At 42.8% G+C, this 25,886-nt stretch overlaps 1 protein-coding gene across 2 annotated transcripts in view; it reads left to right on the top strand.

Moving 5' to 3' along the window:
* Window positions 1-25,886, top strand: part of rab31 (RAB31, member RAS oncogene family) — an 84,031-nt gene that overhangs the window by 5,563 nt on the left and 52,582 nt on the right. For both annotated transcript variants that reach the window (XM_072569849.1, XM_072569848.1), the window contains exons 2-3: window positions 8,595-8,674; window positions 8,774-8,855. In XM_072569849.1, coding sequence (XP_072425950.1) covers window positions 8,595-8,674; window positions 8,774-8,855 — 162 coding nt within the window. The remainder of the gene's footprint in view (window positions 1-8,594; window positions 8,675-8,773; window positions 8,856-25,886) is intronic.

Here is a 25,886-nt window from a genome sequence, read left to right as displayed (position 1 = left end):
CCCATCACCAATAGTGGCTCAATGCCATTAGTACTGGCTAAACTGGATGAACCCCAAAGGATATCATTGATCGACTATTTATTTGACCACACCCTCATCAATTACCAGTCACATATGCATTTTTCCACAACAGTTTTGGTAGGAGTGACCACTACTTTTATGGATTCCTTGTGGAAGCAAAATCCTGTCTTCAAATTGTGGATACCTTCCACCAGGTTGTGTGGTATTACCATGCTAATTGAAATGGAAGTAGCAATTCAAAACTGGCATCCATCGGTGTCTGGTCATCAGCAGCAGCAGGATTGTGTTCAACTTTCAACCTCATGGTCTGGCATATACCCCACTCTACTATTACAATCAAGCCAGGAGATCAGTGTGGGCTCAATGAAGGATGCAGGTGGGCAGGCCAGAGAAGAATGAGGCATACTTTAAAATGAAGAGACAACTTGGTGAGGCCAGACAGCAGATGCAGTATATCATAGAGAAAACTAAGCAATTCCACAACACTAGATGGGATCTGAGCCCTGGAGTCTGCCATGTTTGGTTGTGACTGGTGGACAAGTGAACAACTAAAACGAGATAAATGTTTTACAGGCATCCATACCCAAAGTGATCACAGCACATCAGTGCAAAAGACAAGGCTGATGCATTTGTGTCTACTTTCAGCCAGAAGTGCTGAGTGGATGAACCATCTTTTCCTTTCACTACATTATGCAGCAGTTGTCTAGCCTTAACTAATTTAAGTCACTCCACGTGGTATCAAGAAACAGTTGGAAATGCTGAATACTGCAAAAGCTATGGGCCCTGACAACATTCCAGCAATAGTATTGAAGTCTGGTTCCCCAGAACTTGCTGCACCCCTTAACCAAGCTGTTGCAGTGCAGCTACAACACTGGCATCTACCTAACAATGTGAAGATTGCCCAGGTATGTCCTGTATATGAAAAGAAGGATGAAGCCAGCTGGGTCAAACAGTAAAGTGATGAAAGGGGTTGTTTACAGAACTAACAAAAGATCCTGTTTAAAAATTAGGGGTCAGCCATTTAAAACAGAAATGAGGAGAAATGTTTTCTCTCACAAATTTGAGCTCTCTTCCTCAAAAAGCAAGAGATGCAGAATATTTTAAGGCACTGATAGATAGATTCTTTATAAACAAAGGGGTGAAAGGTTTTGTGAATACTCTGGCTTGTGGATTTGGGTTAAAATCAGATTAGTCAGGATCTTATTGAATGGCAGAGCAGGCTTAAAGGACTGACTGATGTTCCCCCTGCTCCTAATTGATATATTCATATGGCTACTCTACACACTGATAGTCCGTTTGGATTCTAGCAGGACCACTCAGTTCCTGACCTTATTACAGTCTTGGTCTAAATATGAACAAATGAGCTGAATTCTAGAGGTGAGGTGAGGTGAGAGTGACAGCCCTTGACATCAAATCCGCATTTGACCGAGTGTGGCCTCAAGGAGTATGTTATCTATCCTTCACTGTCACTATATTAACATCCTGGAATTCCCTCCCTGAAGGCATTGTGGGTCGAGATACATCCCAAAGGCTAGGGTGGTTCAAGAAGGCAGGTCATTAGCATCTTCTGAAGGGCAGCTAGGGATGGGCAGTACATACTGACTTGATCCTATAAATGGACACAAAACATTTAGAAATGAGGCTCCATCTTATCTAATTTGGACATTTTCCAAGGTCGAGTAGAATACCAAGATTTTCTTTTTTCCCCTCTTGTTGTTTCTTTCCAATAGCATTTGTTTAGTTACAACTCAGCAAGTTTGATTTTAGTAGACTGTAAAGCAAGTCTTGCTTCCATCAGCACTGCTCTATGTACTCTGAGACAAGTGAATTGAAAGTTAGGATAAATATTATGTCGGCTTGTTTCTCCTGCTTCTCTTCCTGGCTTCCTGCTCCTCTACTGTGTTGTATGAGGACTCATTACATTGTTTACTGTTGAAATTTATTCTTTTCCCAGCTTGTGCAGTCCTTTGCTCCTCTTAGTCTTTCCTGCTCTTAGTCTTTCCTGAATTGTTTGTGTTGAATAGTAGAGATGTCACATAGTGCCCAGTTTGTAATTGATCTCCTATTACCAATGCTGAGAAAGCAATCTCCATTGAAAGGCAGCAGGAAGGCCAATGAGGAACACTAATGGTCAAGTTCTAAAAGGGAAACAGCAACTTCGGACCTGACATTATGTGAGGGAATAATTGAATGAATGGCTTTAAGACATTCATTGGTAAGGGGATCAACAGTAGCAGGGGGAGGAGGAGGAGGCAGGATAATTGTATTAAGAAGTACATCAGAGTCGAGAATGTGGTGCTGGAAAAGAACAGCAGGTCATGCAGCATCTGAGGAGTATGAGAATCGACTTTTCAGGCATAAGCCTTTCATCAGGAATGAGGCTTGAGGGCCGGGGGCACTGAGAGATAAATGGGAGGGTTGTAGGGTTGGGGGGAAGATAGCTGAGAATGCGATAGGTAGATGAAGGTGGGGGAGAATATGATAGGGATAGATGAGAAAGGTGATGGACAGGTCAAGAGGGTAGTACTGAGTTGGAGGCTTGGAACTGGCATAATGTGGGGGAGGGGAAATGAGGAAACTGATTAAATCTCGTGTAGTTGCGGGTCCCAAGGCGGAATATGAAGTGTTCTTCCTCGAGGTGTCGGGTGGTAAGAGTTTGGCAATGGAGGAGGCGCAGGATCTGCATGTCCTTGGCGGAATGGGTGTTCAGCCAGGGGTGATGGGGTTGGTTGGTGCGGGTGTCCCAGAGATGTTCTCTGAAACAATCCGCAAGTTTCCAGTGTAGAGGAGACCACATCGGGTGCAATGGATACTGTAGATGACATTGGCGGAGGTACAGGTAAATTTTTGTCGGATATGGAAGGATCCTTTGGGGCCTTGGATGGAGATGAGGGGGGGAGGTGTGAGTGCAGGTTTTGCACTTCCTGCTGTGTCGGGGAAGATGCTGGGAGTGGTGTGTGGGCTGATGGGGGCGCATGGATCTGATGAGGGAGACGCAGAGGGAATGGTCTCTCGAATGCTGATGTGGGTGGGGAGGGAAATATATCTCTGGGGGTCCGTGATATATTTCCCTCCCCACCCCTATAAGTCTCTCTATCGTTCGATCCACACACCTACCCAGCCCACATCCCACTCCCAGTAACTTCCCTTGCCACCACAGGAAGTGCAAAACCTATGCCCACATCTCCCCTCTCATCTCCATTGAAGGCCCCAAAGGATCCTTCCACATCTGACAGCAATTTACTCAAACCACCGCCAATGTCATCTCCTATATCTGTTGCACCCGATGTGGTCTCCTCTTCATCAGGGAGACAAGGCACCAACTTGCGGATTGTTTCAGAGAACATCTCTGGGACACCTGCACCTACCAACCCCACTGTCCCATGGCTGAACACTTCAACTTCCCCACCCTCTCCACTAAGGACATGCAGATTCTGGGCCTCCTCCATTGCCAAACCCTTAGCACCTGGTGCCTGGAGAAAGAACACCTCATATTCTGCCTTGGGACCCTGCAACCACATGGGATCAATGTGGATTTCACCAGTTTCCTCATTTCCCTTCCCCCCCCTCCCCCAACATTATCCCAGTCCCAAGCATCCAACTCGGCACTGCCCTCTTGACCTGTCCATCACATTTCCCATCTATCCGCTCCACTTTCCTCTCTGACCTATCACCTTCTCTCTCACCTTCACCTACCTATTGCATTCTCAGTTACCTTCCCCCCAACCTTACGCCCCTCCCATTTATCTCTCAGTTCCCCGACCCACACGTCTCATCCTTGATGAAGGGCTTTTGCCCGAAACATCAATTCTCCCTGCTCCCCGGATGCTGCCTGACCTGCTGTGCTTTTCCAGCACCACACTCTTGACTCTGATCTCCAGCATCTGCAGTCCTCACTTTCTCCTGAAGAAGCATATCAGCCATGATTGAACGGTGGAGCAGAAGTGATGGGCCGAATGACTAATTCTGCTCCTGTATCTTATGGTTTTACAGTCTATATAAAGGTGGCAGATAGGGTTAAGAATGTACCAAATAAAACATACAGAATTTTGGCTTTTATAAATGAGGCCTTCGAGCATCTTTGATCATTTTTTTAAGGAAGATTTGGAGAGGGTACAGAAAAGACTGACAGGATAGGGCCCACGGATGAGGAACTTCAGCTCTGTGGGTGGATTGAGGAAGCTTCTTGGATAGGGAAGATGAAGAGGACCTTTGTTCGAGGTGTGGAAAACCATACAGGGTCTGGACAAAGTAGGTGAGAAAACAATTGCTATTAGCAGGCAGAAGGATTAAGAAGCAGAAGGCACAGATTTAAGGTGATAACCAGAAGAAGCCATGATGACATGAGGAAAATGCTTCTAGACCGGGAGTGGTTAGGATCTGGAATACATTGTCTGAGAACCTGGTGGAGACAAGTTCAATCTAGCCCTTCAAAAGAGAATTAGATAATGTTTCCAAAGAGAAGTCTGGAAAATGAGTGAAATGAGTTGAGTTGCTGAGAGTTGACTTATAAATGATATACTATAAACATCGCAATTGACAATGTTGACATCCCATCATTAGCCTCATGCCATTCAGCCTGGCTGCCCTATTGTGTGTGTGTGTGTCTGTGTGTGTGTCTGTGTGTGTGTGTGTGTGTGTGTGTGTGTGTGTGTGTGTGTGTGTGTGTGTCTGTGTGTGTGTGTGTGTGTGTCTGTGTGTGTGTGTTGAGGAAAGAGGCTGATTTTCTCTATTTAGCCTGCACTTCTTTCACTTCATCGAATACTACTATTCTATGAATACTAGTAAAACATGAAGGCTGTAATTCTGCTTCAAAGAAGCCACTCATTGGCAAGTTCCCGAAAATATATACATTTCTTTTAAATGCAAACCGTGCAGAAAGCAGCCACAAATTTCGAAATGACGATGAGATGCCGAAATTGGTAGTAAGCCAAATTCAGGATATTTCCTGTTCACTTACATTTATTATTTTTTCAGCTGGATTCTCAGTTTTGCTCTTTCTGTCTACGATGGTCAGTCTGTGACAGTGCATTTTTAAAAATTGTAATGGGTTGCTGTGCCTGAGTTCTATTTTGAGAGAGAGTTGTTGCTACCTCCATGCTACTTTTCATCCTTAAAAGAATTGACAGACACTAAACGCTTTCGGCACTTTGCAAAGCTTTGTAGTAAATCAGTCATGTTGAGGAAGAAAGGTATACATTATATTCGCAGAATGTCATTTTCAAAACCAGTCATTGCAATTTCAGTCCTGGTCATTCTGAAAGAAAACCAAGTGCTTACATTTAAGGAACAGACTGAAATTGAAATGGAATGGCATTGCTCAGCTGTTCTTGGTTCAAATCGTATTGTCCCTTTGGAAGTACCTGAGTTCAACATGGCTTAGACAAGGACAAAGATATGGATCAACAACAAAAGCCATAAAAATGTGGACTGTTTTCCATATTTGGGAATCTCCTCTTGATGGAGGCAATGGTCAATGTATCCCTTTGATGTGCCAGCTCAGTCTTTTGATTGACTGAGGGAAAGACCAGAACCTCAAACTTGAGAATGGTTTCTGAAGCAACAGTGATCTTCAAGCTCAGACGTACTCAATGGTACCATCGTCTCCAAAGCCAACCTATGCTGCCTTGAGCTACGAATCACTCAAAACCTGTTCAATAGAGCAGGACAGTCAACCATATGACTCTAGACTCCTGAATCAATTGCTTCATTCAGAATTCATTGAGATGTCCAGGATGACAGCAGAAACATTTGACAGATATCCTCAGTGCATTCCTGAAGAGGTCAAACATATCCAGCTATGTATGGGAGTCCCTAACGTGCGAAGAAACAAAATAGAGAAGTGTCATTCAGGAAAGCACTGATCACATTGAGAGAATTGAACGGGAACATAGAGGTGGACCTCCAAATGACCCATCTAACCATCCTGTGGAGCATCATTTGCCCCACAGATGATAGAGTCCGCATATGGTTCATTCTGAAGTACAGTTGAAGAGGCCGGACATCTGAAAGAAAACTGACAATCGTTCAGATGCAAGATGAACAGATGGCTGAAACAATGTCACCACTTTTATGCTAATTTTAGAATCACTCTTGCCATTCTCTGCAGTGTGATCTTTACGTTCGGATCTGATGGTTGCCTATATAGGTGTCGAGGGCACTTCTGCTGAGTGCTACTGACTGTAGCCCTGACCTGTGATTCAGCCGTGTTTGGAAAGTACATGTAATATATTCTAATAATTAATACAATGTCTTGAGACTGTTCATCTTACAGAAATAGTTCATAAAAATCTTCATGTCTTTGTGGAGTTATTGAAGTTGTAACTTCATTTTGAAAATCCACCTGCACTTCAATAAGGAGGGCATGCCAGGAGCAGCACTGGGAATTCCTGAAAATAAAGTGCCAATCTGATGAAGCTACAAAACCGGTGACTTGTACGACAAACAGCATCAGCAGCAAGTGCTAGACAAGTTTAGAAATTCCATAACCAGCAAATCGGTCTTGCTACGTCCAGTCGTGAATGGTGGCGGGCGGTTCAATAACTCACTGGAAGAGGAGGCCTCACAAATATCCCATTCCTCAATTATTGGGGAGTTCATCACATCAGTGCAAAAGATAAGCCTGAAGCATTTGCATCCATCTTCAGCCAGAAGTGCCGAATGGATGATCAATTTTGGCCTCCTCAAGTGGTCCCCATCATCACAGATGACAGTCTTCAGGCAATACTTTTCACTCCATGTGCTGTCAAAAAATGAGGCACTGGACACTGCACAGGCTGTGAGCCCTGACAATGTCTGGTCATAGCACTGAAGACTTTCACTCCAGAACATATCATGTCCCTAGACAAGCTGTTCCAGAATAGCTACAACCCTGGCATCTACCCAACAATGTGAAAGATTGCCCAGTTATGTTCTGCTCACAAAAGAAAGAGAGGCCACATCCAACTTGGCCCAATATGGCTACTTTCAATGAGCATCCAAGTTCTTTTCTTTATTTGCTCACGGGATATGTGTGTCACTGGCTAGGCTAGCCTTTATTATCCATCTCTAACTGACCTGGAGAAGGTGGTGCTGAGCTGCCTTCTTGAAGTGCTTTGGTCCAAGTCAGGATGGTGCTTGACTTGCAGATAGTAGTATACCCACATGTCTGCTGTCCTTAGCCTTCTCGGTCCCAGGTTTGGAAGGTGCTGTTAGAGGAGCCATAGTGAGTTGCTGCAGTGCACCTTGTACATTGTGTGCACTGTACAGACTTATTTCTTTATATTTTTGATTGTGGGATGAAATGGGAAAAGAACTGATTTAAGAAACTGAGAACTATTGAAGAACTACTGTGCTTTTAAAAAACAAGCAATTTAACATACTTTGAAAGTGCTGTTTACACAGTTACTTGTACAAGCAGTGGGGGAGACTAGTTTGTAGATGAGCTGGAATCAAAGGGTTTATAAGAATGAAGGTTTGACTGACAACAAGTAGCTATTTGGTTTGTGGACGAGTGACCAGTTGTCAATGACAAAGGCCTTCTGCCTGCCAATAAGTATTGGCTCCCAGGTAGCTGATCAGCTTGGGGTGGGAATATTTTAGGAAAAACCATCAGAAGCAAAAGGAGCTGCTAGTGCTCTGCAGTAAAATGTAGCTTGAAGAGAGCCAAATCATTTCTCCTTTCTAGTTGCTGTAAGCTGTGAACTTTAAAGTCAAAGACCTTGTATAACTATGGACCAGCTATTCTGTGCTTTCTGGAAGCAAGCGCAAGTAAACCTTGTGAACAGGGAGCTGTATTCCCAGTCTTTCCCTCCACCCATCAGACCATTCTTTTTCTATTTGTATATGTGCAGGAAGTGGAGTATATACAGCCTAAACTTATATATTCACAGGATTATTTATTTATTAATTATTCATAATTATTTATCTCTAGTTACAATTTATATGTTTGTTATACTACTAATAATTCTCATTAAGTACAGGAACCTGGTCTATGCTTTCAGTCAGTCTGAGTCTGAAAGGATGCTAACTTGAGGAGCTCTGTGTACTTTTTCAACTCTTTAACGATTATGACGACTCCAAGAATAATAGGGCTTGATTTCCAATGCGCCATCCCAGTGAGGTTTGAAAACACTCCTGCCGCTGTGCATTGATGAATAAGAGGGGGATGGGGTGCTGGTTAAGTGGGCTTATAGTGTCAAGCTTCTTCAGTGTAGGAGCTGAACCCATCCAGGCAAGTTGAGAGAATTCCAATAAGCACCTGAATTGTGCCTTGTAGACACCGAACAGTCTCATGTCACCAGGAAAAGACATACAGTGTTAGCTCATCTCAGCTGATGTGTCACATTTAGCTTCAGTAGAGGGGAGGGGAATAAAGAATGAGGAGCGCAAGCAAGAAAAATGTTTGATTATTCCATAATCATTTCTATCAGACTGAGAGCAACTCATTTAATATAAACGAGGTTTGGAGTTTGACCTGTCTAGTTTGATTGCTTCATCTAGAAGCACATTTTGTAAAACAGGTTTTAAAAAAAAATATTTTGACTTACCAAATAATGCTGTGATCTAATTCTTTGCTTGTTTAATGGTTTTAGGATACTGGTGTTGGGAAGTCGAGCATAGTATGCCGATTTGTTCAAGACACCTTCGATCTCAATACTCTGCCCACTATTGGGTGAGTTCTGGCAGATTTCCAATATTTCTCTTGTTCCGAAAGTTTTAGCCCTCCATTGTTTTGAGACTAACGTCTTGCCTATTCTGGACTGATTTCCAGTGCCTCATTCATGACTAAGACTGTGAGCTGTGGAAATGAGCTCCATAAGTTTCTGATTTGGGACACAGCTGGCCAAGAACGGGTACGTAACTTCACATGTTTTCATTTTGTGGTTTAAAAAAAATCTATACTGTATATTGTTGTTTTCGCAGAGGTCCAGGGAAATCTGACTGTGAGTAAGTAGGTTGGAATCACATAAGAGTAACGCAAGCAAATATAATTATGCATTAGATGAGGGCTAAGTCTGTATGTTTCGATAACACTTGGAGTTGAAGCCAAAGTTTTGTTTCACTGAAAGATAACTTTATTTTGTTTCACTTATTCCTGGGGCACTGGGGACTTCTATAAATGAGTGGCTTGGTCTTATCCATGGACAGTAAGGGGAGAGTGACTTCTATCCTCTTGTGCAAGTTCACTAAACAATACATGTAGATCCCACAGTCAAGCTCAGAACATCATGTTCTTGCCTTATCATGGTACAGGTTTTGCAACTGAAAATATCACAATCTTTTTAATGTGGGCTTGCTATGGCATTTCAATTGATTGCACAATTTGGGAGAGGCCTATTTTGTTGCTTATGTTGCATGATCAAATAAAACGATTCTCCATTTGCAAACCTTTGAGTCAGCTTCTTAAAACATTTGTTCCACTTTGTAGCAATGGTTGCCTCTTGTTACATTTACTTTATTTGTGTTTTTGTTGGTGCATTATGTTGCATACTTGTTTATACCTGACTTTTGTTTTTGAAATATTTTTCCAAGAATCGTTTCGTAGCCAGTTTTCACTTGTGGCCCCTGAATGTGGGCAGAATGCACAAATTTTTGGGCATTCCAATGTGGTTCGAAATTGCTAAGAGGAAGATCAGATCCTCGACAGCCAAGAAGAGCAAGAGTAAATCTCAGTTTGGGACTGACATTTACTGATCCTGAGGGGTCACGACAAGGCGGATGTGGAAAGTAGGTTTTATGGGAGAGACTGGAACTAGAGGTCACTTTTAAAAATAAGTGTTCCCTCATTTAAGACAGAGATGAGGAGAAATTACCTTTAACAGATGCTGGTGAAACTTTGGAACTCTCTTCCTGAAAGGCGAAGGAAGAAAAGTCTTTAAATATTTTTAAGATCGTGTTGGATAGATTCTTAATGAGGAAGAGGGTGAAAGCTCATACCCCACATTCCCACCTACTTCCTATCATGGCCAACTGTGAGTTTATTTAATGGCTGCACAGGTTTGTGGGGCCGAATGGCCTATATCAGCTCCTAATTCACATGTTCTAGGATTTCAACTCACATTGTCTCGATTTTTCTAACATAATCACCACTTTACCATGACCTCATATCATTCCACTGACGTCTAACTTTAATCAACTTGTCTGCCTTCAACTTGTCCAGAAGAACCACTTTTGGTATCTCAAGGGTAGCTGGAATGTAGATATAACATCTCTGAGTCTGAACTGAAGCCTTAAGGGAATGAACGTCATAGGCTGAAAATGTCAAGACATGTCCATTAGCATCTTAAATCTGCAAATGAAACACAGAGTAGCTTTGTCCCCTCAGTCCTTTCTGAGGGGACAAAATGCCAGAACATAAGGAATTACTGACAGGATTGATAATTCCAGGAATGTCTGAAAACATTCCCCTGTAGCTGGCTGTGGTCATATATTGCATCTAATTCCATCAAAAAGCCACCCCTCAACCATGTGATCCAATTACTTAGAAAGACAAGGAGAACAGACACATGGAAGCATCACCACTGTCAGGTTCCTCTCCAATCCACAAACTTAATCCTAACTTGACCCTATTTTACCATTCCTTCCATATTACAGAACCAAAATCCTAGACCTTCCCTGACAGCAACATTGTGAATGTACCTGCTCAAATGGATTGTAGTAGTCAACTGGGCAGCTCACCATCATCTTTTGAAGGGCAATTAGGAATGGACAACAAATGATGAGACTGTACCTTAGAGCTTTTTAATCTCTTCAGAAGGAAACGGCCTAGTGTTGAGGGAAGAAAACTAGATTACAAATTTTTGTGGCCGGGTAAACCGCTGACTCTGATCACCAAACAAAAATAAATAGTTAGTTTGCTATTCTTGTACCAAATAAGATACAAAACATCAATTATATATAGTACTGAAAAAAAAAATCCCCTGGTTCCACTTGAAAGCATGAAATGCAAACTTGACTCTTAATTAAGTAAAAAAAACAAGGGGTATCACTGATGTGTTTCCTTTTACGACCTCAGGGGCTGTCCTAAAGAGCTTTGCACATATTAAAATATTCTTGAAATGCAATCACTATTGTGATGGAGGGAACAGTGCCAACCAAATTGCACACAGCTACATCCCAGAAATTGCAATGAGTTTCAAGACAAGGTAAACCACTTTTAGTGAAGGATTAATGATGACCCAGATACTAAAGGAATTCCCTGCTCATTTTCCAGTTGCATTGTGATGTGATTTCTGTCTAGTCTAAAATATTCACAATGATATCTGTAATAGAAAGGTCAAAGAAATAGACTGGAAAAATAATAATCTTGAGTTGAGCATGGAACTTGGGAGGTTAGACTGGGAGAAAAGATTGGTAAACAGAGAGATCAAACAGTAATGGCAAATAATACTTAGAGTGATGATCAAGAGAAAATTCACTTAAAGATATTTGTTTAAAAACTATACAATAACAGTAGTAGGGTGGCACAGTGGCTCAGTGGTTAGCACTATTTCCCCACAGTGCCAGACATCTGAGTTCAATTCCACCCTCTGGCAACTGTCTGTGTGGAGTTTGCACATTCTCCCCGTGTCTGCCTGGGTTTCCACCGGGTTCTCCGGTTTCCTCCCACAGTGCAAAGATGTGCAAGTTAGGTGGATTGGCCATGCTGAATTTCCCAGGGATGTACAGGTTGGATGGATTAACCATGGGAAAGGCAGGGTTACAGAAATCGGGTAGGGAAGTGGGTCAGGGTGGGATGCTCTTTGGAGGGGAGTGTGGTTTCGTTGGACTGAATTGCCTGCTTCCATACTGTGGGGATTCTGATATGATTCAGTAATAAAACACCAAGATGAACAAAGATGTAAAGATAAAATGGAAATTGATGAGAAGTACACGAGCAATCAAAGAAAGCACATCAGAAGAGAATATGAAGAGGTTAGAAAACAGGTTTTGAAAAAAAAATGATAAAGGGAAAAGGAGCAATGAAATTAAGTTATCAAGGAAAATGAAAACAAATAGTATTAACCAAAGCAAAATCGGGATTTGGATAGGACCACAAAAGATGCTGAAAAGAAACTCATAGATAATGTCAGTGAAAAGATAACAGGAATACTACAAATCTAAAACGAAAATAGAAAGTGCTGGAGAAATTCAGCTGGTCTGGCAACATCTGTACAGAGAGAGAGAGAGAGATGCTGACGTTTCAAGACTGGCATGACACTTTGTCAGAACTGCGGAATTACTTCGCCTGAGTAAAGGTTTGCTTGTCCATGAGGTTCCATCACTAGGTAGGACAGAATTTATTGCTCATTCTTAATTACCCTAAAGAAGGTGATAATGAGCCACTTCCTCAAATCACTGCAGCCAACATCGTTCAGCGATATGCTGCTAGGAAGGAGGATCCAGAATTTTGACCCAATATCAAATACTAAGAACATCAATATTGTTCCGAGTCAGCACAGTGTACGACCTGCAAGGGAACGTGTAGGTTTTGTTAGGGAATCTCAAGTGACTGTAGAAGAAGAAAACAATCTGAGGGGGTCATTTAAGGTGAAAACAAAGAGTTAAACAAACAAATCAAATTGGGGAGGCTGAAATTCCTGGTCTGCCCATGTTCTTAAAAAAAAATTGGCAAGATGGAGCAGAATGTCTGATACATATACTAATGTGATTCTTCCATTTAAAATGGGAAAGAGAACAAATCCAGAGCTCATAATCTCATTAATTTAATAACAACAGCAGGAACCTGTCAGCTGAGCTCACCTGCTCCATTCTCCAGACTATTTATTCCTTATCCTCATTGTGATGGTGTCTACTCAGGGTCAGGGGTTTCTGCCATGGGTCTCCAAGTGACTGAACAAGCTAATTCTCCAGCCACAGATCTTTGAACACATGGAGCAGGACGTCTCATGAGGTAATAGGATGTGTCCTATGGAGGGTTTACTCCTTTTCTTTCCTTCCCTCCACTCAGCTGGTTATTTAGTAAACTTGTGAACCAAGTGTGCACATAGTGTTCCCTTAAAAAGTTGGTGACATATTCAGACCAATCCAGATAATCGATTGGTGTTCTGAAACAATCTCATGTTGTGGTTTTCTCTACCTCACAGCATTCTGTCTGTGGGAATCTGCCAAAACAAATCATTGTACAAGCTCCCTTTTGATCACTGACAGAGATTCATGTCCTCCCTTGGCCGATTTGCCAAAGTTTTGTTGTTTCTCTGTAGACTCTGGGCCCTGTTTTCATGATGTCATCTTTGGCAATCGTCTTTTTCATTTCTTGTCCAAAGTATTCATCGAATGTGATGTTATCACATGAAGAATATTCCAAACAAACAAGTTGCCAAATGGTCCTTTGAAAAACTTTAATCTTGTTCCTAGTTCAATAATAAAACATGTTTCAAGGAGATGTGCTTTTATAATTTGTTAGACAAAATGCCAACCTCCTTATCCAACAGTATGTCTAAAGTTTTGATTTTAAAATCCTCTTAAACTCAAACTGTGCAGCTTATAGAACCGGTATAGTGTTCAAATGAAGGTACCCATTGAGACTTAGCTTTCTGCCAGCAATCTTGCTTTTCAGTCAGCAACTTGTGGCTTTAAGCCCCTTTCTAGAGACTTGAGCTGAAGACTAAAAATGTCACAAACCAGTGTAATGTGGCACTATTTTAAAAATGTAATGATGTAGCAGAGATTTCTTTTTAAATCCTTGATGTTATTAAGAAGGGGAACTTGCTGCTGATTGATTCATGTGGCTGAAAATGGACTTTAGTCGTAACAAGGAAAAAACTGTGTGAAACCACTAGCTATGAGTAACCCAATTTGAATGTGGAATCTACTGCACTTGGAGATACTGGGTTGGGAGGCAGGAAGGGGACACCCAGAGCCCTGCTACCTTCTTGGCTCCACCTGGATTAAGTTTGGTTTGGGAAGAACATGGTCAGCCTTCCAGCCATGCTGCCATTTGAGGCCCTTGTGAGTGGTCAGTTAAAGACCACTTGAGGGCATCAGTCTCCTGTTGGGATTAACCCAGCTGCAGGTGGACTTGCTGCCATGCGACATGCAAAACTGGACTTGGTGCCTGAAGGGATTGGGTATGGGGCACAGGGGAGCCTACCTACTGCTCATACTTCTGAATCCCTGCATCTTGTCTCTCCATGACCCCTAACCTGAGAAATGCTCCCCTCCCCACCACCAAAAATGACAGAATATTTAGCCCTGGGTCTCCTGTGACACTAGGGGAGAATTTTCTTTCACTGGTCAAAACATCCAGATGTAGGCCCACTACTGGCTGATTGGCATGGGGTTTGGTAGCCCTCCCTTGGCAGAATCAATGCAGCTCCCTTGCCAGTTCTCAAGCCAGATGACAAGATCCCTGATGCCTCAAAAAGGTTATGCCAGAAATAACTCCAGCTGATTTTTGGAAAAAAAATCTTAAGTGCAGTGTGATAGTTGTATTGGTATACAACAGCCAGTTTGTTCATTTCAAGAAAAGTTCACAGAATTTTGAAATTTGGATAGTTGTATCTCTGAGCTCAAAAGAACTATCTTAAATTTTAACATCTTCTCAAAGACCTTCAAATGGGTATAATTAGCAGAAATTTCTAATGGTGGTGAATTAATCCCTTCTATACTGATTTTTATTTAAAACCTAGCATACTCAGTAGAATCTTGATTTGTGCTGAGTTCAATTTGTGTTTAACATTTTTCACTCCTTTTGGCTGAATTAGGCCCAAAGGAATGGGACAAGGAATGAAAATGAGGTCTTGTTTGATGCTCTGCTTTAGGATTTATGGTGCTTAGAGTTGACCTTTCCAGACTTGGGGGTGAAGTTATTGCAACCAGAGCAAACCAGCAAGCAAGAAATGGCCAGTTCTCAAAGTTTAGGCTTTATAGTGTTTTTGAGCTGTAGCAGTCAAAAGATGTGTGAGTTCAGAAGAGTTGCAAGCTTCAGTAAAGAATTCCTCTGATTTCTTCTGAAATCCCTCTCGAGATGTTGTTCCCTCCTGCCTGTAAGAATCTGTGCCTGAATTTACCAAAGAGTGTCTTTATGGGATGTTACTACAGTTAATTAGTAATTAGATAAGTACTCTATCAGGTCGGTTAGGTTTTCTAATTAAGTTACTCTAAGTTCTGCTTTCTTTTGTTTGTGTTTCAACTGTAGTATTTAAATCAATTCTGTTTTGCCTAAGCTACCTTCTTCAAATATTTTGAGGGGCCTATGGCCTGGTATATAACAGCACTGTTTCATGCAAAAACATCTGAAAGATGATTTATTTCAGTTTTCACTTCCTTTTTTAAGAGGTTTTCATCCATCATTTCCTAATTGCAAGGGCAGGTCACTGACCTGCACTCACGGTTCTGTTAGAACATAGAACATAGAACAATACAGCACAGAACAGGCCCTTCGGCCCACGATGTTGTGCCGAACTTCTATCCTAGATTAAGCACCCATCCATGTACCTATCCAAATGCCGCTTAAAGGTCGCCAATGAATCTGACTCTACCACTCCCACGGGCAGCTCATTCCATGCCCCCACCACTCTCTGGGTAAAGAACCCACCCCTGACATCTCCCCTATACCTTCCACCCTTCACCTTAAATTTATGTCCCCTTGTAACACTCTGTTGTACCCGGGGAAAAAGTTTCTGACTGTCTACTCTATCTATTCCACTGATCATCTTATAAACCTCTATCAAGTCACCCCTCATCCTTCGCCGTTCCAACGAGAAAAGGCCGAGAACTCTCAACCTATCCTCGTACGACCTACTCTCCATTCCAGGCAACATCCTGGTAAATCTTCTCTGCACCCTCTCCAAAGCTTCCACATCTTTCCTAAAGTGAGGCGACCAGAACTGCACACAGTACTCCAAATGTGGCCTAACCAAAGTCCTGTACAGCTGCAACATCACCTCACGACTCTTGAATTCAATCCCTCTGCTAATGAACGATAATACTCCATAGGCCTTCTTACAAACTCTATCCACCTGAGTGGCAACCTTCAAAGATCTATGTACATAGACCCCAAGATCCCTCTGTTCCTCCACCTGACCAAGAACCCTACCATTAACCCTGTATTCCGCATTCTTATTTGTCCTTCCAAAATGGACAACCTCACACTTGTCAGGGTTGAACTCCATCTGCCACTCCTCAGCCCAGCTCTGCATCAAATCTAAGTCCCTCTGCAGCCGATAACAGCCCTCCTCACTGTCCACAACTCCACCTATCTTTGTATCATCTGCAAATTTACTGACCCACCCTTCGACTCCCTCATCTAAGTCATTAATAAAAATTACAAACAGCAGAGGACCCAGAACTGATCCCTGTGGAACTCCACTTGTAACTGGACTCCATGCTGAATATTTACCATCTACCACCACTCTCTGACTTCGACCGGTTAGCCAGTTTTCTATCCAATTGGCCAAATTTCCCTCTATCCCATGCCTCCTGACTTTCCGCATAAGCCTACCATGGGGAACCTTATCAAATGCCTTACTAAAATCCATGTACACTACATCCACTGCTCTACCCTCATCCACATGCTTGGTCACCTCCTCGAAGAATTCAATAAGACTTGTAAGGCAAGACCTACCCTTCACAAATCCGTGCTGGCTGTCCCTAATCAAGCAGTGTCTTTCCAGATACTCGTAAATCCTATCCCTCAGTACCCTTTCCATTACTTTGCCTACCACAGAAGTAAGACTAACTGGCCTGTAATTCCCGGGGTTATCCCTATTCCCTTTTTTGAACAGGGGCACAACATTCGCTACTCTCCAGTCCCCTGGTACCACCCCAGTTGCCAGTGAAGACGAGAAGATCATTGCCAACGGTACTGCAATTTCCTCTCTTGCTTCCCACATAATCCTAGGATATATCCCATCAGGCCCGGGGGACTTGTCTATCCTCAAGTTGTTCAAAATGTCCAACACATCTTCCTTCCTAACAGGTATCTCTTCTAGCTTATCAGTCCATTTCACACTCTCCTCTTCAACAATACGGTCCCTCTCGTTCATAAATACTGAAGAGAAGTACTTGTTCAAGACCTCTCCTATCTCTTCCGACTCAATACACAGTCTCCCACCACTGTCCTTGATCGGACCTACCCTCGTTCTCGTCATTCTCAGGTTTCTCACATACGCATAGAATGTCTTGGGGTTATCCAGGGATTTTTCATGCCCTCTCTTAGCTCTCCTAATCCCTTTCTTCAGGTCCCTTCTGGCTATCCTGTATCCCTCCACTGCTCTGTCTGAACCTTGTTTCCTCAACCTTATGTAAGCCTCCTTCTTCCTCTTTACTAGACATTCAACCTCCCTCGTCAACCAAGGCTCCCTCACACGACCATTTCTTTCCTGCCTGATCGGTACATACATATCAAGGACACGTCGTATCTGCTCCTTGAAAAAGTTCCACATTTCCACCACATCCTTCCCTGACAGCCTATGCTCCCAACGTATGCTCCTCAAATCCTGTCTTACAGCATTGTAATTTCCCTTCCCCCAATTGTAAAAACTTCCTTGTTGTGCGCACCTATCTCTCTCCATAACCAAGGTGAAAGTCACAGAATTGTGGTCGCCATCACCAAAATGTTCACCCACTAACAAGCCCACCACTTGTCCCGGTTCGTTACCGAGTACCAAATCCAATATGGCCTCCCCTCTGGTTGGACAATCTACATACTGCGTTAGAAAAGCTTCCTGGACACACTGCACAAACACCGCCCCATCCAATCTACTTGATCTAAAGAGCTTCCAATCAATATTTGGGAAGTTGAAGTCGCCCATGACTACGACCCTGTGGCTTCTGCACCTTTCCAAAATCTGTTTCCCAATCTGTTTCTCCACATCTCTGCTGCGATTGGGGGGCCTATAATAAACACCCAACAAGGTGACTGCACCTTTCCTATTTCTGACTTCAGCCCATACTACCTCCAGAGGCAGATCCCCCTCAAACTTCCTTTCAGCAGCCGTTATACCATTTCTAATTAGCAATGCCACCCCCCCTCCTTTTTTACCACCCTCCCTAATCTTACTGAAACATATGTAACCAGGAACCTCCAACAGCCATTCCTGTCCCTCATCTATCCATGTTTCCGTGATGGCCACAACATCATAGTCCCAGGTCCCGATCCACGCCTTAAGTTCACCCACCTTATTTCTGATACTCCTTGCATTGAAGTATACGCACTTGAGCCCATCTCTGTGTCCGCAAGTAGTCCCTGTCAGTGCTACCTTCTCCACAGCCTCCCTATAGTCTTGGACATCCTGACACACAGCTAGCTTACTTGCTGGACTACAAGTCCGGATCCCATCCCCCTGCCAAATTAGTTTAAACCCCCCCGAAGAGTGCTATCAAACCTACCCCCCAGGATATTGGTGCCCTTCTGGTTCAGGTGCAACCTGTCCTGTTTATACAGGTCCCACCTTCCCCAGAATGCAGTCCAATTGTCCAAATATCTGAAGCCCTCCCTCCTACACCATCCTTGCAGCCACGTGTTCAACTGCACTCTCTCCCTATTCTTTGCCTCTCTGTCACGTGGCACCGGCAACAACCCAGAGATGACGACTCTGTCTGTCCTAGCTTTTAGCTTCCAGCCTAACTCCTTGAGCTCTTGAATGACCTCCCCACCCCTCTTCCTACCTATGTCGTTGGTGCCAATGTGTACCATGACTTCTGGCTGCACACCCTCCCCCTTAAGGATTCTGAAGACACGGTCCGAGACGTCTCGGACCCTAGCACCTGGGAGGCAACAAACCATCCGAGAGTCTCGCCCATGTCCACAGAACCGCCTGTCCGTCCCTCTAACTAGAGAGTCCCCTATAACTAGCGGTCTCCTCTTCTCCCCCTTTCCCTTCTGAATCTCAGAGCCACAGACCCCTTCACTGCAGCTTACACCTGCAAGGCTGTCCCCCCCAACAGTTTCCAAAGCTGCATACTTATTTTTTTTGTGACTCAGACAGAAGCCACTTGTTAACTGACATCCAGTAGTTTGCTGAGGTAACGTCCATCTTGACTTATCCTGAAGTTGGGATGGAGCTGTGGGATTTGACAATGGGGCAATGGTGGGAGGTAGTACAGTCAGATAGAAGGGAAGAACAGAAAACCCCCTTTGTGAATATTTCTTTGAATGGCCCACTTTCAGATGGGAAGTTCATTGTGTGGAAAAATATAAAGATAAATATCCACATTCCATTGTTGCGTGATTCAATTCATCAACAACTTTTGAATATTTGTCTTTAAAAAACATTGGAGAAAGGAACTTAAGGGAATGCAATGATTCCATTTCCATTTTAGAAGTTCACATTCTCTATGCTGTAAGTGAACTGACCACTCTTCCAACTTTGTTTTCCACTATTGTCATCGAGATCAGGAATATCTGAAACTCTGAACTTTATCCTGTAACACATCTGCAAACCTTGTCTAGGCAGTCCATTGTCTTGGATTAACTTGCTTATACTTATCATTTTTAAGTAAATCTCAATTTGTAGTTAGGGCTCTTTTGAGAGACACTGGCAGCTTGATTTGAAATCCTAAATGAGGCAGCCTGACTAGAGTGCTCAAGACAGACTGAAATTCACGGATTTAACTTTTTAACCTAGTGTACTCAACTCTATGCTGTGCACTTGATTTGTTTGCTAAGGACCAAAAGCTTCAACGTTGATGGCAATGTGTAGATTGAGGAAGTGGCAAATCAATTTTGCCATGGCAGTAGAACTGAAACAAACACTCAGAAAGAAATATCTCCAACTGTTACAGAATAGGTCATACTGGTTAGGACAAAGAGCTAATTCCCCCAAAGTATGATCTGTTTCATGTTATAGTTTATACTCCCTAAAATCAGTTTTGGCTTTGTTTGAAACTTGTGGGATTTGTGTGGACTTGTGTGGACTTGTTGGGCCGAAGGGCCTGTTTCCACACTGTAAGTAATCTAATCTAATCTAATCTAATCTAATTTCATTACCTTTCCATGAGGTGAAAGAAAATTTTGATTTAGTATTAAGATAAAATTTCAAATCTTCCAAACGGCAGCCTCCACCATTTGGAAAGACAAGTGCTTCAGATACATCGGAACAGCACATCTCAAAGTTCCCGCCAAGCCACTCACCATCCTGACTTGGCAATATATCAGTGACCCTTCACTAGATCAGATCCGGAATTCCCTTCCTAAAGGCACTGTAGCTATCCCAACACCCCCAGGGCTGCAGATGTTCAAGAAGACAGCTGACCATCCTCTTGTCAAAGGGCAATTACCGACAGGCAATAAAGCCTTGCCCAGCCCTTGATGTCCAAAGCTCCTGAACAGAAAAAGCGCAGCCAACTCAGCGCTAACTCACTGTGCCAATCAGTGCTTTGTGATCTACAATGACTCAGCCAGACAGTACTCTGGATAAACAAGTGGCAAATTGCTAAACAACATTGACAGCACACACGCCCTATGTGCTGCATTTCTAAAATTGTCTTTTTCCACCTTTTTGCAAAATTACAAACCCCTTAACGATGAAAGGGCAAAGGGTCCAGGCTGCATTAGAGATATTAGAGCAGTCATCCAATAGCTGGACCTAAGAAACATTTTTTATGAGTATATAAAAGGTGTCCAGCTTGGGGATAGTTAACTAAGGCACAACCAGTCATTGAGGGTCAAAGAAGCTAGAATCAAAGGAGTGCTGAGATTTTCAGGGTGGGGGTGGGGGTGGGTTTTAGGAATGGAGAAAGATACAAGAATAGGCTGGATCATGGTTGTAGAGGGATTTCAATGCAAGGATAAGAATTTGAAGATTGAGGCAATGCTAGGAACCAATGTGGGTCAGCAAGCATTGGGTAAAAGATAAATGAGACTTTGTGCAAGCCAGCAGAACTATTTTGGATGAAGTTTATGGAGCGTGAAACTTGAAAAGCTGGACAGGAGAACATTTCAATAATCCCCAATGAAGCATTGCACCTGTTGGATATGACCGTGGCATTTTGACCATAAGACCATAAATCCTCGGAACAGAAGTAGGCCATTGTGCCCATCAAGTCTGCTGTGGCATTCAATGAGATCATTGCTGACTCAACAATCAAAACTCACTTTCTCCACAGCTATTGATTCCCTTACTGATTAAAAATCTACCTGTCTAGTTTTAGTGACCCAACCTCCACAGACTTTTGCAGCAAAGAATTCCATGGATTCAGTACTCTCTGAGAAAAGAAATTGCCGCTTAACTCCATGTTAAAGATGTGACCCCTTATTCTGAGATTATGCCTTCTCGTCTTGAACTTTCCCACAAGGGGAGTCATCTGCATCTATACAGTCAAGTCTCCAAGTTTGTCCTTAGTAAATTGCTTTGTAAATGGAAATTGAAATTTGCAGATTTAACATTACAGGTCAATCACGCTTAATCAGAACTTCTAGGTCGATCGGAAATGCTGGGCTGTGTTTCCCCAGCCCATTGGTGATGGGCAGAATGGCAGCAAGGCTGGACCATGGCAATGGAAGGTACCAGGAAGACTGCCCGTTGTCTCCCAGCTGCTGTAGCAGCTGTCCATCAGGAGGCTAATTCATCCAAGCATTTTACCAAGATCAGAATGACACAGCCTCTCTTGATGTGATCATTCAAAAAAACCCTCGTGATCTCTCAGTGGAAGGGCGCTTCACCAAAATCACAATGGCTCCCTCCATGCCTTACCCATCACTGACATATCATATCCCACATCGAATCCCCTCCCCACATCTCGATGCCAGGTCTCGCCTGGCCTCAGCTGCTCAAAATGAATGCACTAGCTCTTCAAAGGAATCTAGACCAATGAGGCATAATTTTTAAAGTGAGGGGCAGGAAATTTCGAAGGGCTTTGAGGAAACAAAATTTCACCCAGATGGTGGTGGGGTCTGACTGGGTGGGTAGATGAGGCAGGAAACCTCATGAGCTCTCAAACATTACTTGGATAATTCAAGGTCACGGGCCAACTACCGGACAGTGGGACTAGTGAAGGTAGGTTGGTGCAGAAATGGTGGGCCGAAGGGCCTCTTCAGTGCTGGATCACTCTGACTGTCACGCAAGCTGTAGCCTCAGCAATGGTCACCATGAGTGGTGGCGCTGCTGAGTCGATGTTCTGGTTGAACTGGAAACCCTAGAGGCCTTTAATGGACCGATGATTGTTTACATCCGGTCAAAACGACAGAGTCAGAGTAGGTTCATCTCTCACTCGCATTCCTGGTGCAATAGGAGTAAGTGCATCTGAAGAAAATTCAACCCATGAGCTATACTTCTGTCTTGACAGATGCTGCTAGACCCATTGAGTATTTTCAGCATTTTCTGTTGTTTTCTGCTTGCTCAGAACCCCAGTGTTCACCAATATTTTTGTTTTTTGAGTTTAGGAATCTTCCAAATTTGGCCGAGCATCAGAAAAAAAGCAGGAAAAGAGGCCGAGTCATCAACCTTGATAAAATACTCTGGCCTCTCGGTTTCATAACTAGTAACAAAAATAAATGTGGATTTCTCAAAAGGGAAGTGAGTCATTGCTCAGTGCTTGCTGCCTGAGGAGCTAAAAGCTACAGGGAGTGATTTTTCCGTTTCCCATAAAAGGAAGAATCAGTGTAAGACCTGTAAGTGACTCCTGCTCTGAACTAGGATTACTCCAGACAGTACCAGTCATTTCTAAGTTTAACTGGTTTACTCTCCTCACTAACACTTGCTGTGGAATGAAGAAGAAATCTATAAAAGCAAAGGGTTAAAAGAGTTTAAAAGATTGGACAACCCACAACCTTCAAAACCACTCCATGAGCCATCTTGATATTTTTCCGTCTGTGTGACTGTGCACATTTGCAGGCCCAGGATATGGGAAGGAAGGAATGAAAATATTTAACATTCTGGAATTTTCACCATCTGTGCTTAAACCAAGAACAGGCTGTATGTTTAATTTCCCATGTTTAAAAACAAAAGCCCCTTACAGAACAGTGTAGAATCCAGTTTCAGTAAACTGTTAACCTTTGGCTGTTTTGTTTGAGGGGTCATGGTGCTTGTGGTTGTTCAGAAGGTGAAGAATTCTTTGTCCAGATCCTTTATGTCCTGCGCCTTCCCTTTTAATCTACACTAACTGCTCCTGCTGCTGCCAACAACAACAACTTGCAAGAAGTGAACAGTCCAGGGATGCTTTCTGCACAAATTTTTGTAGGCAGCAGTACAGATTAATACAGCAGTTCATTACATACTGGGCTCTATAGACATAGGACTGAGTATTCCTGCCTCTGCCTGATTCGGATCAGAGGCGGGTAGGAGTTAAAAAGGGGACTGTATGATTCTAGGAGTCCCACATACCTTTTCCCATTGAGTGGGATTTTTAATGTCCCCCAGGGTGGCGGCTATATAGAACATTGGTTAGGCCACTTTTGGAATACTGTGTGCAATTCTGGTCTCCCTTCTAGAAGAAAGGTGTTGTGAAACTTAAAAAGGGTTCAGAAAAGATTTACAAGGATGTTGCCAGAATTGGAGGATTTGCGCTACAGGGAGAGGCTGAACAGGCTGGGGCCATTTTTCCTGGAGCATCAAAGGCTGAGGGGTGACCTTATAGAGGTTTATAAAAGCATGAGGGGCTTGGATAGAGTGAATAGCCAAGGTCTTTTTTCCCAGGATAGGCAAGTCCAAAACTAGACAGCGAAGGATTAAGATGAGAGGGAAAAGATTTAAAGGCGACCTAAGAGGCAACTCTTTCATAGTGTGGTGTGTGTATAGAATGAGCTGCCAGAGGAAGTGAGGGAGCCTGGTACAACATTGAAAAGGCATCTGGATGAATAGGAAGGGTTTTGAGGGATATGAGACAAATGCTAGCAAATGGGGTTAGATTAATTTGGGGTGTCTGGTTAACATGGCTGAATTGGATAGAAAGGTTTGTTTCCGTGCTATACATCTCTAAGACTTGATTTCCTGCCTACACTGTTGTAAGGTGGGCATTTTAGAAATCTCACTATTTACATGAAGTTGGGTCTATTTTACGAGGAGACATGGTTCCTGGTATCTCAGAAGTCATGAAACACAGGGAAGCTTATCACTTTTTCTATAAAGGTCAGATCAAAAGGTGGTAATAATTTCATATTGTATAGCGTAATAATATGTTAAAGTTAAATAAGACTTTACAGTGATTAATAGTGGGAATTTGCTCAGAAAGGTAAATTGAAACTGTCCAGATGCATTTGAGTTCTCCGGGGGATCACACATCCTTCCCCAAGCCTTCATTTGATCTGAGATCTCAAGAGATCAGCATCAGTCACTGCCCTCCTGGTGAGTACAGAAGAGCTGCTGGCCTCTGATTGGTGACAGTCTCAGTGGAGGAGGAAAAACTTCCTCCCTCAAGGGAGCTCGATCCTAGTGAAATGCCCAATGTCAAGTGCCTGAATGGAACTAGATTCAAAAGAACATAGGGGTCTGTTTGGCAAATTAGCTGAGACCTATGCTGGCTCCATAAGGGTCTGACTGCTTGAAAATTTAGTTATAGTGGTGGGGTTCAAAGTCAGAGTTGTCCCTACCTCTGGGCTAATAGTTCTGGGTTCAAGTCCCACCTCTCCTAAAGATGTCTCATTACATGCCTGAGCAGTCCAGATTGTTATTCAAACTTTTTTGTATTATGGTTATGGCAAAAAGAAGATTCCAAATGCATTGTCTCCTATTGTTATACCATTTACCTTTACTTATGCAATGTCGGAAATTATTTAATCTGGAACTATTATTTGAAATAACTCCACAGAGCCCACTATCTTGCCATCAAATCCACCCTTGACACTGATCCAGCTAGGTCAGTGCTGGTTTCTAGAGTGAATAGAACCTCTGACACTCCTGCCCTTATCTGTCAGCCAGGGCTCCCTGATTGGACCAGACAAACAGCCCCAATCAGGGAACTTATATTCTATGAGGTCCATCTAGCTGACCTCATTACAATCACTACAGTTTTCACTGAGTGACATGAAAAATGTCCACCGTGTCTTCTATCCTTCTAAGAGATGGAAAACAGGAAAACAAGCCAAAGTGGGTACATGTAGGTATGAATAATGTAGTTAAATTCCCATCCAGGTTCATTAAAACACAAGATAAATGATAATGATCAATATTTAATCAACATAACACTTACAGAGAAAATAACAGAAGGAATAATATGTACCATTAATCTCTAGATTTATGTCTTTTTTTTAACCTCTGAATATCTTACTTTGATTGATCATGATACTTAAAACTGCAAGCTTATGCTTGTGATTGGAATCATACGATGTGGGATTGAAGACACATGTACAATCTTAGAGTAATGTCAGCCTCTGAGCTATCAGGTTGAGAGTTCATGTAATGGAAACCAGAGCTCATGCGTCTGCTAATAAACTACTATTAATTAGAATAGTTTTGCTGTACATTCACTTTTAAGTTCAGTTTTGTGTGACAGCAAAGCATACATATGCATCTGGTGGTCATTATGTTTTCTATGAGTTCTTTTTTTATTAGAATTAATAGAAAGTCATGTCTGTCAGAATTGAAGGGCTTTATGACATGGTAGATGTTTCAGATGTTAGAAACCACTCGGATCTTTGCCAAAACGAGCCCCTAAAGCAGTTTGAATTGTGGATTGACTTCTAAATGAGAGAGCCATAGGGCTGAAGGCACAAAGGATAAAAACTGGATTGAAATGTTCAATGCACCAAATGGAAAGATCTGTCTCAACTGTGCAATATGCATCACAGATAAATTGCTATTTTTTTGTGCTGTCATTGACTGTCTGGGATGCCATATGGCTGGAGCTGCTGTTCTAAGATTTCGGCCATTTGGAAGAGTTTTACCTTGTGAAATGACTTGCTGAATGATGTGGCAAGTTAAGACATGCAATGCTGTCTTATTGTCAGTTCAGCAGTTTTTCAACCAGGAACCTAGAAGGCCCCTCGAATAGCAAAGCTAGTA

This window comes from Chiloscyllium punctatum, chromosome 5 (genome assembly GCF_047496795.1).
Source record: "Chiloscyllium punctatum isolate Juve2018m chromosome 5, sChiPun1.3, whole genome shotgun sequence".
NCBI classification, from domain to species: domain Eukaryota; kingdom Metazoa; phylum Chordata; class Chondrichthyes; order Orectolobiformes; family Hemiscylliidae; genus Chiloscyllium; species Chiloscyllium punctatum.
The sequence above is the reverse complement of the archived record's forward strand: the minus strand, read 5'-3'. Positions and strand labels throughout refer to the sequence as shown.